Below are 15,778 nucleotides of genomic sequence, written 5' to 3'. Positions count from 1 at the left end.
AGTATCGGTTTCATGTGTGTATTTGCTTCATGGAAGTGGGAGAGGACGGGAGATGTTTGTCCATTTGTTTGTGAACAGTTCTGTCTGCATTGTGATGTTTCAATTTCATACCATCAAAAATACATTCTATTCTTTTCACTTTGGCACTTAAATCAGTATCTGAACAGCTTGTAGTGGTAATGTGCAGTTTCCTCTCTCCCGCTCTCTCTCTCTCTCTCTTCCCCCCCCTCTAATTTCCATCCCTTCTCTCTTGAAGCCTTTTCTGGGAAGTGGTTCCATGCGGTGCTGGAATTTGTCATGTGTGAATTTCAGCTGAGGGGAAGAGTCCTGACTCTGTGTATTTAAGATTGAACCACGCACACTTTCCACAAGGGTCGCTGAGTAGAAGTCAGGAGTGGAAGCTCCGGTTGATTTTTTAATCTCTCTCTGTCCCTTATTTTTCTCTCTCTCTCTGTTCCCTCCCTTTCTTTTCTCTTCCTCACTTCCCAAGAGGACCTGTAATGTCACTACTGAGATCAGCATAAAGGAGGGATTAAAGCTGGGACTTTCCTGCTCCATCTGGCTTTATTAATGAACTCGAGACACCGTGTATATTTAATGATTCGTGGCTTCTGATTTATTGGCAGAAACTCTGGAACCTCTTGCCAGAATGTTCTACATCCAGAATGGTTCCTATATCAGTAATTTGGGTGCTGGAAGCAAATTCAATAATAACTTTCAAAAGGGAATCGGATATGTACTTGAAAAGGAAAAATTTGCAAGTCTACGGGGAAAGAGTGGAACTAATTGGATAGCTCTTTCAAAGAGCAGGCACGGGCACCATGTGCCGAATGGCCTCCTTCTGTGCTCGATGATTCTTTGATTCTATGAATTGTTAATATTTCAGCAGACATAAAAGGCAAATGTTTTCTCATGGCAGTGGTCATGAATTTCAAGTGATTACAACCTTGTAATTTTACAATACAATCTCCTTTTTTTTAGGTTGCAACAAACACTGAAACCAGTAAAAACGTGGGCAATGCCATTTTATATGAAACTGTGCTAACAGTGATGGATATTAAGTCTGAAAGTGGGTTGAGAGTAAGTGTGGAGTTTGTTGTTATAGAGTTTGTGGTGTTTTGAATTCAGTGCAGAAACCAGACTAGAATTAATCTAAGATCCAGGACCCAGAAACTTTGCTTGTTTAATGTCAGACAGACCACTCAATGCTTTCACATTGAGTGGTCTGTCTGACATTAAACAAGCAAAGTCTCATTTGCTTTATAATGATTTAAGTAGCTGAGTAAAACTAGAATCTCAACTCATTGCTCATGAGTAGGAAACTACAGATGTGTGTAGAGAGTTGTGGGTTTCAGAGATATAAGATGTCTGCCCCTTTCCCCGACATAGATTATGAGCTCAAGTCTTACATGATGCTGGAAGCCATGGAGCACTGTCAAACAACTGAACTTGCTTGGGCAGTTCTGTCTGTCTTGTGCAGTTAGCAAAGCCATATTGGGCTACACAGACCAGGAAGGTCCCTTGCTTGGATCCATGGTCTGTGCTGAGTTAGCTAATCTCAGCTGGGACAGAAGCAGGGGAACTAAAGTTGGCTTCAGCATCCTGGGCTCCTGCTACTGATTGCTTAGTTGGAAAATGGACACTGAGCTAAGTATCAGAGGGCTGATTCCTGTGGAGCTACACTTGAGTACGAGTTAGTGTGTGTGCGCAGAGGGGAGGAGGGCTGTGCTTTTCGATTCTAATGCACGTTACCTATCTGAACTGCAGTTAAGCCTAATTAATCCTTGACCCTAAATTGGGTGTTCAAATATAAAGCTATTGAAGCTGTCATGAATGTTGTAACTGTTTGCTTTCTTTTTTTCCAGGTTCTAGCTGTAAATATTTTGGGTAGATTTTTACTAAATAATGATAAAAATATTAGGTAAGTCATAACCTTCTTTTTATTTAGTCTTCACAAAACGTTTTTGCCTTGTGGTTTATTTAAAGCTTGATTACAAGCATGCCAAGCTGCAGGGAAATTCCATCCTTGTGTCTCTTTCAATGAACTCCAACCACACACGTGCAGAGAACTCCGTTGGTGTATCTCACCAGACAATAACTCTACCCACTCCCCCATCCACCCCAGGCCCCCCCACTCTGCAGGTACATTGCATTTATTGTAGTATTTTGTCTGCAGCACCAACATCTGCAATCTGTTGCAAGCATGAATTGAGTTTACCAACAAATAAATAATGTAATGCACTCTACATCTGCTTTGCTTAGGACGTACTGGGATTATAACCAGTACTTGCATGCCATTGGATCTGGAAGTCTGTCAGGCTTTTTGTCTCAAGCTATAGATTATATTTGAGGGTTGGGGGAGGTTTAAGGTGCTTGTGAGCTCATTGTTCTCAACTCAGAAGCATTGTTTCCATTTAGATGCTATCCTGCATGGAGGAAGCTCTATAAATCCTGTAGCTCAGTGGTGAGACTCCTGTGGAGTCCTGTAGCTCAGTGGTTGGAGCACTCGCCTTGCAAGTGAGACACCTGGGTTCAATTCCAGGCAGGATGAAATCTTGGGCAAGTTTCCTTACGCCTAATAATAATCCCTTCAGAAACAAAAACAATAATAAATTGGTCATTTTCAATCCATGACTGTTTGTGGGACACTGCTGTGCGCAATTGGCTGCCGCGTTTCGCCCACAAATATACGGTCAATTCACTTTACAGCATATTCTGTGAAGCGCTTTGAGACATCTAGAAGACGTGAAAAGCACTATATCAAATGCAAGGATTATGATATTATACTTACTTGTTGTTTCTATGAGCCTCCTTTGAGATAGTTATATTTGACTTCTGCTCAGATTTAGCTGCGTTGCTGCTTAATCTCTCCTGCAACATTTGTACTATCCCTGCTGATGGCTTTGGATTGCTCAAAGCCATGTTTAGCTTCCTTTGAACATAAACTTTGCTCAAGGTCAGCCATCACTCTGTAACTCAGAAAGAATGAGCTCCCTTCACTGCAGACTCTCACCATATACAACAGGGTAGACCAACTGATGGCCCACAGACCACATGCGGCCCGGGAGTTAATTTCTCCCGTCTCACGAACCATTTCCGACTTCATTGTTTTACCTCCTTGCTGCACCCCTCTTCCAGTTGGTATACTCATAGGCATGAGTCATACCTCCCGCGGGCGTATCTCAACTCGCATTTACGTAGCGCCCTTCAAACCAGACAGCTGCTCGGAGCGCTTCATACGGCTCTCAGCAGCCACAAGGTTGGACCCCCCCCTCCCCCGATTACAACCATGTGCTCCCTTCTTACACAACAACGAAAGTCTTGCAGTTCCTGTATTTTTGGTAAGTTGCAGTGTTGTGGCGAGAATTGATAACTTCTTCTTTCTAAAATCGCCTTTTGACAGGAAATGACCTATTCTTGACTCTAACTTCTCTATAAAAGGTACGTTGCATTGACATCTCTGCTTAAGATGGTGCAGACAGACCACAATGCAGTACAGAGGCACCGAAGTACAATCGTCGACTGCCTGACTGACCTTGACGTCTCCATCAAAAGGTAACAGTCACATATCTTGCAAAGCAGAACTTGACCTATAATTGAAAATATCAATCTCCGTCATCTCTGTTAACACAGGCCCTTATGGGCTTTTTTTTTCCATCGTGATCTGGTGTTTTGTGGTTTCAGCCCAGGACACTGACGTAGATTAATCTTCCCTGAACTGGAAGTACTTGAGCTAGAAATGTCACTGGTTCATTCAGTGCTACCAATCTCACTGAGGTAATTCGAAACACTCTGAATGCTGGAAATCTGAGCACAGCATATCAAACAGTATCTGAAAAGGAAAGCATCATTTCGACACAAACATGAACCTCTTTACACAGGCATAAACATGTCAGATGTTCGTACATGGACACAGCCATTATTAGCAGTTTATTTATAATGTCTGCTACCAAAATAATGGAAATACTAAACTAGGAGCAACGTTTATGAGTTTAGGAAAGTTTAGGAGCAAGAGATGCCCCTAATATTCGGGGGCATCTCTTGGCCTCTGCTATCGTTGTCAGCCTGGGTCAATTGGTAAACTTCTGGTCAGAAGTTTGTGGATTCAAGTCCAAACATCACTCCATGAGATGTTTCGACAGGTTAAGGCACTGTAATGGAATGCAAGGATTATTATTTTCACTGCTTTTGCAACAGAGATCACATTGGTGTGTGGGGAAGTCTGAAGGAATCACTATATTTGCATAATAATGTCAAGTCGTTTCCATATCCACATCAGGCTGTTACAGTCCCCCGGAAATCCAAAGGCAATGTAAAGGCAGTGTGAAAACTCTTCCCAGTCTGCTGCGCTATTTTGACTAATTGGAATCTCAGTATGAAAGCGCAATTTATAGCATTAACGACAGCAAAAAAAAAGGAAAAAATATAAAACTATTTGCTATATGCGCGTAGAAGCAACTAATTGATTGTCACCAGATGGCAGCATGCTGGAATGGTGTGATAAAGGGCTTTATGTGATACTAGCTGTACCTGGTGCACTTTGCTTTCAACAAAATAATCCAATATGGAATGTAGATTGACACACAAACAGACATTTCATCTTTATCTACACTCATCTGGGAGGACTCCTGTAGGAGGATTCCTTTTGGGAGACTCAATGGGAGGATTTGGCGCTTTAAAAATGTAATTTTGTTGTGGTTGCCACGGCTTAGCTTCGTTTGTGTTCTTTATTTTGTTTCCGCCGCTTGGCTTCGTGCGTGCTGTGTGACGCAGGATGCCACAGCACCACGGTCAGCTGGTGCAGCCACCAGGTGTAACTGCAGTGTGCACGTACATACATAGGTGCCACTTTGACTCAGCGGCCACCAGGTGTAACTACAGCGAAAAACACAAAACTGAAAATAACTCATGAACGATAGGAAATACTGGAAAACAAATATGCCAATGTCGCTCCCAGATGCAAGCCCTTTCCGATGAGGTATAAATCATGTCGGTTATTCAGATCCTTCTTGAAGTGCACAGAGACATTGTTGTTTTATTAGTATAGATAGAAGAAGATAGATAGATAGATAGATAGATAGATAGATAGATAGATAGATAGATAGATAGATAGATAGATAGATAGATAGATAGATAGATAGATAGATAGATAGATAGATAGATAGATAGATAGATAGATAGATAGATAGATAGATAGATAGATAGATAGATAGATAGATAGATAGATAGATAGATAGATAGATAGATAGATAGATAGATAGATAGATAGATAGATAGATAGATAGATAGAGATAGAGAGAGAGAGAGAGAGAGAGAGAGAGAGAGAGAGAGAGAGAATTTCAGACACAGTACAATGTGCAGAGTTAAACAAGACATGACAGCAAAAAAAATTGCTTTAATTTCAGTACAATTTTTTAATAATACCCTGGGTATTGGGGAGTTGTCTAATTGAAATAATAAATCCTTACCGTTAGTGTAGCGCCTTTCATGTTAGGAGAACATCTCAAAGCGCTTCACATGGTATACTGCAAAGTACAGTGACTGCATTTTGATGTTGAAATGGGAAGGTGCAGGTGAAGAAGCTCAAGTCAGTGATGAGGGTGAGGAGCACTGCGTATCAGATTGAGGGATGTCAATGCTGCACAGTGGATCATTTTCCCACTCGGTTTTGAGCACTCCTCTGTCTTGCTATAACACACACTATGTGTCTTAACTCAATCTCTAGAGAACACCCCTACTGCACAAGACTCGGTCTTACCACCTCCACAACATTGCCAGACTCCGCCACTCCTCACCCCTCAGGCTGCCGAAACCCTCACCCATGCATTCTTCACATCAAGGCTCGATTATGGAAACTCCCCCNTCATCGGCCTTCCCAACTCTTCCCTTCACAAGCTGCAGATCATCGAAAACTCTGCAGCGTGTACTTCAGCGCACCAGACTCTGACCCCATCACTCCCACCCTCGCCCGACTCCACAGACTCCCCATCGCTCAAAGGATCGAATTAAAGATTCTCATCCTCACTTTCAAGGTCATCCGTGGCCTTGCCCCCTCCTACCTCTCTGACCTGCTGACTCCCTACCAACCTGCGTGGTCCCTCCATTCAGCGGGCTCTGGCCTGCTCCATGTCTCCCGCCCGAACTGCCCTACCATCGCCGGGCTTTCAGCCTCTCTGCCCCCACACTCCGGAACTCCATCCCACAGTCCCTTCGCCTCGCTTCCTCCCTTGCCTCCTTCAAGGCCGGTCTCAAGACCCTTCTCTTCAATCATGCCTTCAGTCTCCCTCCCACCTCTCTGCCTTCCCTCACCCCTACCCCACCCCTCCCCCATGCTCAGTTCCTGACCCCTGACTGTCCAGCGCCTTGGGATGTCAACAACAACTTGGATTTATATAGCGCCCTCCACGCCGGACGGGGTCTCAGAGCGCTTTACAGTTTAGGATCCCGGGACCGAGCCAGGGGGAGGGGTGGGAAGGTGACCAAAGGCACGGTCAAAAAGAAAGGTCCTCCCGACGTGAAAGGCGCTCTATAAATGTCATTTTGTTGTTGGTGTTGTTATACTAGTCTCTTGAGAGGATTTATCAGCCATGCTAAACTGTTGGCGGTTTTGGCCTCTGGATTTGGATTGAAACCCTAAAAGTTCATTTCACGTAGTTGCTTTACAGTAGGCAGAGAAAGGAGGTTTTCATCACATTAGTATGGGCTGAACTTAACTCCAGGTCTCAGAGATGAAAGTGGCAATAAAATATTTTGTACTATATCACATTGCAATAAAGAGAGCAACAGTCAAACATCTCAGATAAAGCATATTCATTTTCCAACTTGTAAACTAAAATATCTACTCTTCTGATATTTGCAGTATTTTTATGCTACAATTGTAAGGGTTTAAATCAGAATTTTGAGTTCATTTAATGTTTAGTTACTCTGAGTCATTGCGTGGAATGTGACATATGACTTGAGGATATAATTTGCTGCCTGCATCCTACCCTTTTCAGTCTTTTCAACCTGGAAGTGAATACAGTATATAAATTCAGTTGTGATTTTATAGCTCCATCCCTCCCATGTTCCATATTTTATGAAGTAGTAAAATATGTAGTAGTTTTGATTTCACTGCTGTCATCCACATTCTGCTCTTTCTGACTCTGGACATGCAGCAAGTCTCATTCCACGTTGTATAAAAACTATTCAAATGTTAGCACCTTCTCTCCCCAGCTGGCAGTAAGCTGTAGTGCAGCAGCTCAGTCCAGCCTTTGCATCTTTAGAATTGTGACCTGGAAGTTTTTATGATGTCAGACGAAGCTCAATATTTATCTTAACCTTTCAGTGATGCTGGTGTCTGATGTGCTGAACAGATGTAGTGTGAAGTCATTCTTAATTCCTTTTTTTACACAAGTTTTTACATAAAGTTTCCATTTATATCGTGCCTTCCATGTCAACAAAACTTTCCAAAGTGCATTCATTGCACTGGGCTACCTCTGCCTCCTCGTCCTCCATGCCTCTCTGCTCCTTTCGATACCGTCGACCACTCTATCCTCATCCGCCGCCTCTCCTCTCACCGCAATCTTCACAGCTCTGTCCTTGACTGGTTCAGATCGTACCTCTCACACCGCCTCCATTTCATCTCCACAAATGTCTTCTCTTCTAGCCCCCGGACCGTCTCGTGCGGCGTTTCTTTAGGCTCTGTCCTTGGTCCCCTTCTTTTCAATATCTATATGCTTCCCCTTGGTGACATCATCTGCAGACATGGGGTCAAATTCCACATGTATGCCCCTTCCCCTCTCCTTCCTTCTGCCCCCCTGACCCCAGTTGGGGTCCGAAATGCTGTACACTGTCCAGCGCCTTGGGATGTCCTTCCGACGTGAAAGGCGCTATACAGATGTAATCTTGTTGTTGTATGTGGATGACACCCAACTATACCTCTCTGCCTCCACCCTCGTCTCCAGGATCACTGCTGCCCTGACAGAATGTCTATCAGACATCAAGTGCTGGATGAGAGCTAACTTTCATCAGTTGACCATCAACAAGACCGAAGCTTTCCTGATTAGCTCCCGTCAGCGCCTCCTCACCTCAGGCGCTGACAGCATCACCATCCATGGTTGTACACTCCCCCTTGCTAAGCCAGTCCGGAACCTTGGGGTCCTGTTTGACCCTCAACTATCCTTTTTACCCCCACATCTGCACCATGACACGCTCTGCCTTCCCCCACCTCCGCAATGTCGCCTGGCTACGCCACTATCTCATACCGCAGGCCACCGAAACCCTCATACATGCCTTCATTACATCGAGGCTCGACTACGCAAACTCTCTGCTTGTCGGCCTCCCCAACTCCTCCGCCCACAGGCTGCAGATCATCCAGAACTCTTCAGCCCGTGTCCTCTCCTGCACCAGGCTCCGCGACCCTATCAACCCCATCCTCGCCCAACTCCACTGGCCTCCCATCACACAGAGGCTACAGTTCAAGATCTTGGTCCTCACCTTCAAAGCGCTCCACGGTCTTGCTGCCCCCTACAACTTCAACCTCCTAGCCCCCTACCATCCTGCTCGCTCCCTCCGCTCAGCGTGCTCCGGCCTGCTTCACATCCCCCGCCTTGCCCGCCCCACTATTGACAGGCGGGCCTTCTGCCACTCTGCCCCCATCCTCTGGAACTCCATCCCACAGTCCCTCCACCTCGCCCTTTTCACCTTCAAGAACCATCTCACGACCCTCCTCTTTGACTGTGCTTTCGATCTCCCTGCTTCCCCCCCACTTCCCCCTGCCCTCCACCCACCCCGACCTCCAGCTCAGGCCTGTCCAGCGCCTTGGGATGTCCCTCCGACGTGAAAGGTGCTTTACAAATGTAATTTTGTTGTTGTTTTGGATTGTCACTGTTCTTTGGTTTAATACATGTTCTTTGATTTGCATTACACAAAGGCGCGCAATGGATCTGTGCTTTGCCCTGGTTAACGGCAGCAATGTCCGAGGGATGATGAAAGAGCTGCTCTATTTCTTGGACCACTGTGACCCTGAGTTTAAAGCTGACTGCGCTTCTGGAATCTTCCTGGCAGCTGAAAAGTAAGTGTGGTGCATAAATACATCAAACATCACGGCCCTCACAGAGAATTGCAGGTCGTGGATGTTTGTTTTGTTCACTTTTCCTCCCAGTGTTCTCTCCGCTGCTATTGGGATGGTTTGGTGCCCTGACTCTACAGTCGCAGCGTCTCATGCTAATCCAGAGAGATGTGTGCTTCACTGGGTGTGCAAAATCTCCCCCTCAGTGTCCAAGACAATAAATCTCCATGGTATATGTTCTTTCGTGAGCTGAATTTTTGCTCAAAGCCAAGCTCTTAACACATCAAATGGTTTAATATCCATCACAAGCACCTAGTTTAGCTGTGGATAAGAAAAAAATGTGAAATTTCCATTGTAATTGTGTTCCCTTCACATATTGGGAAGTCTTCACTGGTGAGTTAGATTGCTCCTTCTCTGGATTTTCCTGTTTTTGTGAGATTTATAATGCTTTTTGTGGCAATTTGCCTGTTGAGATGACCTTCAAGTTTTACAAATGTACAAGTATAATAGTCAAAATGCAATCCAGGCCCTAATAAAGTGCAAAGTCAGTGCACAAGGCAGTGGAGGGTCTCCAGTGCCCCTGTCACTTGCAGGTATCGGTGCTGTAGGGGCAGGAGGAGGAAAATTGGAGAGGCAAAATGATAGCGCACAGATGTTGGTAAATATTTTTTGGAAAATGCAAGTTGTGGCTACAAATTCTGTGCTGCATCTAAAGCAGTTTCAACAGAATCACATCCTAACGTTCTCATGTTTTTGGTAATGTCTCTTACAGATATGCACCAAACAAGCGATGGCACATTGACACTATTATGAGAGTGCTGACTACAGTATGTATCCTTTTGATGATTAATTCTGATTTTGAAGCAGTCATTTTTTTAAAAAAAAGAAAACCGGTTCCCCTCTTCCTTTCTCACAATTTAATGAAAGTATTTTTGTCTCTCCACAGGCTGGTAGCTTTGTCCGCGACGACTCGGTGCCTCTGTTAATTCTACTGATCAGTAATGCCAACTCCCTTCATGCCTACATCGTGCAGAAGCTTTATCAGGCCATTCGAGTGGATGCTTCCCAGGTAAATCGAGTTGAGTTTCAAACTTGTGGATTGCTTACTTGCACCCTTAACCCACCCTCACTGCTGCTGAAACCCTGATCCATGCCTCTGAACGACATTATATCAAATGCAATGATTATTATTATTAGATTATTATCCTGGGCTAAGTTAACCCTCATTAAGTCAGGGCTTTTCACCTTGCTGTTGTATTGCTTTGGATTGCACAGCTCTGGATGCTGTTGCGTTTAAACGGGTGAGTGTTGGTCACATATCTATAGAGGGGATGATAGCTGAACCCCAACCTGTCACATTTGGGCAGTGGCTAGCAGGTCAAGCATCAGCTACATGGACAGAGATTCCTGGCCATCAGTGCCAACCACTGCTGGCAAAGGAGGAAAAATACTGTTTTCTGTTACCTTCACAGCGAACAATATTGACAAATTCCTGACAATTATATGAATAATAAGATCCCTGATGGATATTCAACCACGAGAACAAACTAACAAAAAAAATCAATGAAATCACTTTCTTATGTTGAATTTTCAGTATTTAGTCCAAGCAATCAAGAGGTTGAGATAAGATCCACAGCAAATGTCTCACAGTGTCCTAAATTTGTGAAGGAAGTGTGGTTTCCTCTACTTTGTCCGACACGTTTTGGTCTGTGTCGACTACTGCCTGAACTTCACTAATTTCTGTTACAGCAACCCCTAGTTCAAGTGGCAGTCTGGTGTATTGGGGAATATGGAGATCTTCTGCTGTCTGGGGAGTTTGAAGACGAAACACCAGTTCAGGTATGAATGTGGTCATGCTGGAGCAAGACCACAATGTTACTATGGCAAATTATAGCAGTTACTAAATATAGCACATGTCATTTGAGTAAATGGTTGTGTTACAATTCAGCTAAACAGGTGAAGAACAGAATAGTTCTTGTAGAGCATGACTTCATAAATACTTGTAATATGTATTCAACATGAGCTGTTCTGGGGCAGTTGAAGCATAACAAAGAGATTACACTCACTTTTGTGCTATTTTATGATGATAGTATAGGAAGCTCTACTGTTGATTTTATGCACACAGTGTATCGATGGTGTCTTGAATCTGTGGAAATACTGAGTAAACACATTGAACTTACCTTTGGGAAGGTTGAATAAAATTGAAGGATAAAAGCTGCGGTGGAAGGCATTAGTCCGCGTGGGATGGACTCTCTGTATAGAAAGAAAGCCATCCTGCTTTTAACCAGGAGCGACATACTCAAGACACCCACCCCCATTTGTATACACAGAGGAACTACCTGAGTACTGTATTTGAAACCTGTTTGCAAGTATGGGATGTTATAGCCTTTACCTACACACTTGTACTCTGTTACTGTGATGTATTTTCTGGCACTGTGGTTTCTTGAGTACCTGTGGCTTTTACTCTCTCTAATGATACTCCACGGTGGAGTCCTGTAGCTCAGTGGTTAGAGCACTCGCTTTGCAAGCGAGAGACCTGAGTTCAATTCCAGGCAGAGGGCGAAACCTTGGGCAAGTTTCCTCACTCCACACAGAGCCTAATAATAATCCCTCCAAAACCAAAAACAATCATAAATTGGTCATTTTCAATCTACGACTGTTTGTGGGACATTGCTGTGCGCAATTGGCTGCCGCGTTCGCCCACAAATATACAGTCAATTCACTTTACAGTGTGTTCTGTGAAGCACTTTGGGACGTCCTCCCGACGTGAAAAGCGCTATATCAAATGCAAGGATTATTATTATTATTATTATCTGTTACTAGACTGTGTATGAGACTGCTTATTTCTTTGTGTAGGTAACAGAAGATGAAGTGTTGGACGTTTTAGAACAGATTCTGCACTCTAATCTCTCTCTACTTACTACGCGTGAATACGCACTGACAGCCATTATGAAGCTGAGTACACGACTGCAGAACAGCACTAAGTAAGTGAAACATATGGTGGTAGAATTTAAACAACTCTATAAAACAACTGCCGTAAGCTCTCTATAAAACAACTGACGTTGCACATGTGCTCAGCAGATTTAGTCAGATGTGCTCAGCTTAATATGTCCATTGTGTTCTTTCAGTCGCATTAGAAAAGCTGTATCTATCTACGGGAGCAGTCTGGATGTGGAGCTTCAGCAGCGAGCAGTGGAATATAGTGCCCTCTTCATGAGGTTTGACCATATGAGGTGAGCTAGACTCTACTCTTTATTCTGGGAATGTCAACAATATAGTGCCTTTCGTGTCAGGAGGACGTCCAAAAGAGCTGGAAGGTTAGGGATTTGGATCCGAGCTGGGATTTGGGATCAGAAGGGGTTGAGAGCAGGGAGGGTAGGGGAAGGAGGGTGACCAAAGCGTGGTTGAAGAGGAGGTCCTGAGATGGGTCTTGAAGGAGGCAAGGGAGGGGCGAGGCGAAGGAAGGAGAATGACGACCCTAGCTTTGGGTGATGCACTTTCAGCTGCAAACCTCAGGTCCAGGAGAAGTGCTCAGTGTAGGCAGTGAAGGACCTGATAATTGCCCTGTGCAAATTAAGAGCAATGTTGAGAATGTAAATGGCAGCCAGGCACTTACCAGCCACTAGTAGTAACAATAATCCTTGCATTCGATATAGTAGCTTATTGCGTCATTGATACGCCACAAAGGCCTTCACAGAATATACTGTAAAGTGAATTGACTGTATATTTTGTGGGTGAAAAGAAGTAGTTATTTGAGGCCAACACAAGCTCACTGTTTGTGCTGATATCAGGAAACAATGTCTGAATTGTAAGAGAGTGTTGCAACTGAAACACAATTGCAATCAAAAATGCTTTTTTAAAATGCAGATCAGATTTTATTGCGACCTTGAGCTGCACTATAATTATTGTACTCCCGAACAGAGTAGTGGTTGATTTTGACAAGCTGCACTGCTTGCAGGCCAGCCTTACTGGAGAGAATGCCTTTAATACAGAAGAGTGCAACCAACGGACCCATGCATGCCACGGTTAATGGTAATGTCGATGAGACCGAGGAAGAGGGTCACTTACCAGCACAAGAACAGCTTTCGCAACAAGCCCAGGTAAATACATACTCTCCCGCTTTTCAATCTTCTCTTTACCAAGTGTGTAACTTACTGGGTTAACAACTCAAGATAAAATCAGTTTAGGGAATTCCCAGGCCATTTTCGTCTAGTCCTCTATTCTCTTGATTGTACTAGCAAACCACCGGATTTTATTCAATACAACTGTACAACTGTACGGATTACATGTGGCATACCATCCTTCAAGTCTGGAACCTTGAGCCTTTTATCAGGTTGTTTTTATTTTCTGCTTAAAACAGTCTAAGCATGTATTTAATCATCAGGAGTTACAAAGCTTAGTGATTCCTTAGAGCACAGATAACACAGACACACATGTCATGATTATTGGGGTGCCCAGGGCTGTCTGGAGTAATATGGAGTTCCTTCGCCCATTGGTGTTGTCCCCGCATGGGTATTATAATATATATACAATTTGTATAACATACTGCCTTTTACGTCAGAAGGGCATCTTGTTATCAGAATTCAAACACAATGTAGAGGCGTGATCATCAGAATGCGTTCAAATTGTTGATTTTTCGATTGACTTGAACTAACTCAAAACCCCATTGCCAAATCTGGCAAGAACATAAGAATTATGGTAAAAACAGGTTACAAGATGGTATTCATCTCACCACCACTCCTGTAGACTTTGAAATTACCGCATTTTCTGATTCAATTTTTCCCTAAGGATTCCAAAACACAAATTAGGACTCCTTGCAGGAACTGGAAATACTTCAGGTCCACGATCTGTGGGAACTCTGCTTTACCGTCTTGAGTGGCGTCCCCATGGGTTGGCCAAGCTACTTTCTAAAGGCGGCCCTGTTTGTGACTCTGGCTTCTTATGAAAAATCCTTAGAATACACACACAATTTAGACCCATATGTGCTTTTGTGATCATAAAATTGAACTAGATGCACATAGTGTCAAAAGTTGATGCACTTAGCAGGAAAGGGCATTTCCTGCCCTATATATTTCTCTCTCTCCTTTCCCCATCCTAATGAACAGTGGATTTAATGTCTGAATAGAAGCAGCCTGAATGTTCTTTCTGACTAACAGCAGATTGTCTCTCCGTGTCACTTGGAATTGTCCATTGATGATGTGATGCTGTTCATCTGCCATAATCCAAGTCCTTTGTGCACAATCTGGATCATTCAATTTTTTCCTTTCTGAGAGACAAGGAATAAACTGGCTCCAGATCCAATCAGAGCTGCTTGTCATACACCTGGTTGGACTAAATCATTTAATTTACGTCACACCAATTTGCTGACGGGAGATGAGAAGGCACTGTTACCATGCCAATACGCACAGAAGTATCTTCACAGGGGAGCTTGTTATTGCACTTCAGAATCCATGCACGTTGGACAAACGACAGCAATACTTGCAAGGAGAATCTAGTTCAGATGCCATTTTTTCCCATAAATGTTCCTCCCTCCCTCAAATCCAAGCCACTCAACCCTGATCTGTATGCCCCCTTTGGAAACCATGGACCATATAAAAAAGTTAGCCACAGAAGATTCCTGTTGAGTTACAGTAAAGCAGTATGTCTTGCCGAAGTCAGAGTTGCAGGCAAGCTGTATAAATTGTATAAAATCCCATTTAATCAATAATCATTGAATGCGTAATTCAATGTAGCCGGTAAGTGGTATGTGGTAGTTTATCAATGCAGCTAGTAAGTGCTCATGCAGTGACGGGTCAAGACTACCTTCCCTCCGATTCAATGCACCTTGAGCCGTTGCCCTATGCGTACTTGCCATTGGAATCACATTGAATTGCAGGAAATTAGGTTCTTCTGTGCAAGTGTCGACAGATCAAAACCATGTTTCCCACGATTCGGGAAGCCCTCCGGGACGCTACCACACACGTGAAGGGCGCTATATAAATGCAAGTTGTTGTTGTTAATTCAATGCAACCAGTAAGTGAGGGAGTAATGGAGGGTAGGGGACTGGCGTTCTGAGTTAGGAGGTGAGTAATATGACTACTGCAAAAAGGTAAGTGGTTCTAAAAGGAAACTGAATGTGGAGTTTTACTGTATAGCTCATTGACTGCGGTACTTGGGGTATGTGGTGCTTCCTCCACTGCAGTAAGGAAAATGTCAGATGCCTTTAGGAGCAGAAATAAAATAAAAATAAACGGGAAGTTCTCAAATGGTGCATTAATTCAAGATATTTTATTCCAGGTCAATAATCTGCTGGATTTACTTGGCGACAGTAACATAAACCCAGCCAGATCAGTGCCTCAAGAAAGTAAAGTACCTCAAACAGGCGGAGAACTACTGGATCTCTTGGGCGGATTAAACCTGGCAGGTGAGAAAGTCTTTTACAGGATGCTAATGTATCTTTTAGTGGCAGTATTTGACTCCCTATTTTAGATGCTTTTGGTTTAAAGCATATTGTGGCGACCTGACATTTCTCAGCAGCCGAAAGGTTGAATCCGCCTTGGCTAAAGTAATAACCAGTCATAAAGCAAACATTTTAGCTCTGGTGTTGCGATGATGTGAGGGGCAGTGGATTGCTCTTGGAATCGTACTATGGCCAAACATGTCGCATAAAAAGAATGTTTACCCGAGGTTGGTAAAAGCTTGTGAATGGGGTCGGATTAAGAGGGAGTGCAGAGTTTTACTTTTGTCAAC

General features: G+C 43.7%; 1 protein-coding gene across 2 annotated transcripts in view; it reads left to right on the top strand.

Moving 5' to 3' along the window:
- The window catches only part of LOC103191386 (AP-1 complex subunit gamma-1), a 44,366-nt gene that overhangs the window by 22,232 nt on the left and 6,356 nt on the right, over positions 1-15,778 (top strand). For both annotated transcript variants that reach the window (XM_007912388.2, XM_007912381.2), the window contains 11 exons: positions 982-1,080; positions 1,866-1,921; positions 3,442-3,555; positions 8,912-9,052; positions 9,822-9,876; positions 9,996-10,118; positions 10,799-10,888; positions 11,906-12,033; positions 12,178-12,282; positions 13,008-13,149; positions 15,326-15,452. In XM_007912388.2, the coding sequence (XP_007910579.2) occupies positions 982-1,080; positions 1,866-1,921; positions 3,442-3,555; positions 8,912-9,052; positions 9,822-9,876; positions 9,996-10,118; positions 10,799-10,888; positions 11,906-12,033; positions 12,178-12,282; positions 13,008-13,149; positions 15,326-15,452 (1,180 nt within the window). The remainder of the gene's footprint in view (positions 1-981; positions 1,081-1,865; positions 1,922-3,441; positions 3,556-8,911; positions 9,053-9,821; positions 9,877-9,995; positions 10,119-10,798; positions 10,889-11,905; positions 12,034-12,177; positions 12,283-13,007; positions 13,150-15,325; positions 15,453-15,778) is intronic.

Source organism: Callorhinchus milii, unplaced genomic scaffold (genome assembly GCF_018977255.1).
Source record: "Callorhinchus milii isolate IMCB2004 unplaced genomic scaffold, IMCB_Cmil_1.0 Scaffold18, whole genome shotgun sequence".
Taxonomy (NCBI): domain Eukaryota; kingdom Metazoa; phylum Chordata; class Chondrichthyes; order Chimaeriformes; family Callorhinchidae; genus Callorhinchus; species Callorhinchus milii.
The sequence above is the reverse complement of the archived record's forward strand: the minus strand, read 5'-3'. Positions and strand labels throughout refer to the sequence as shown.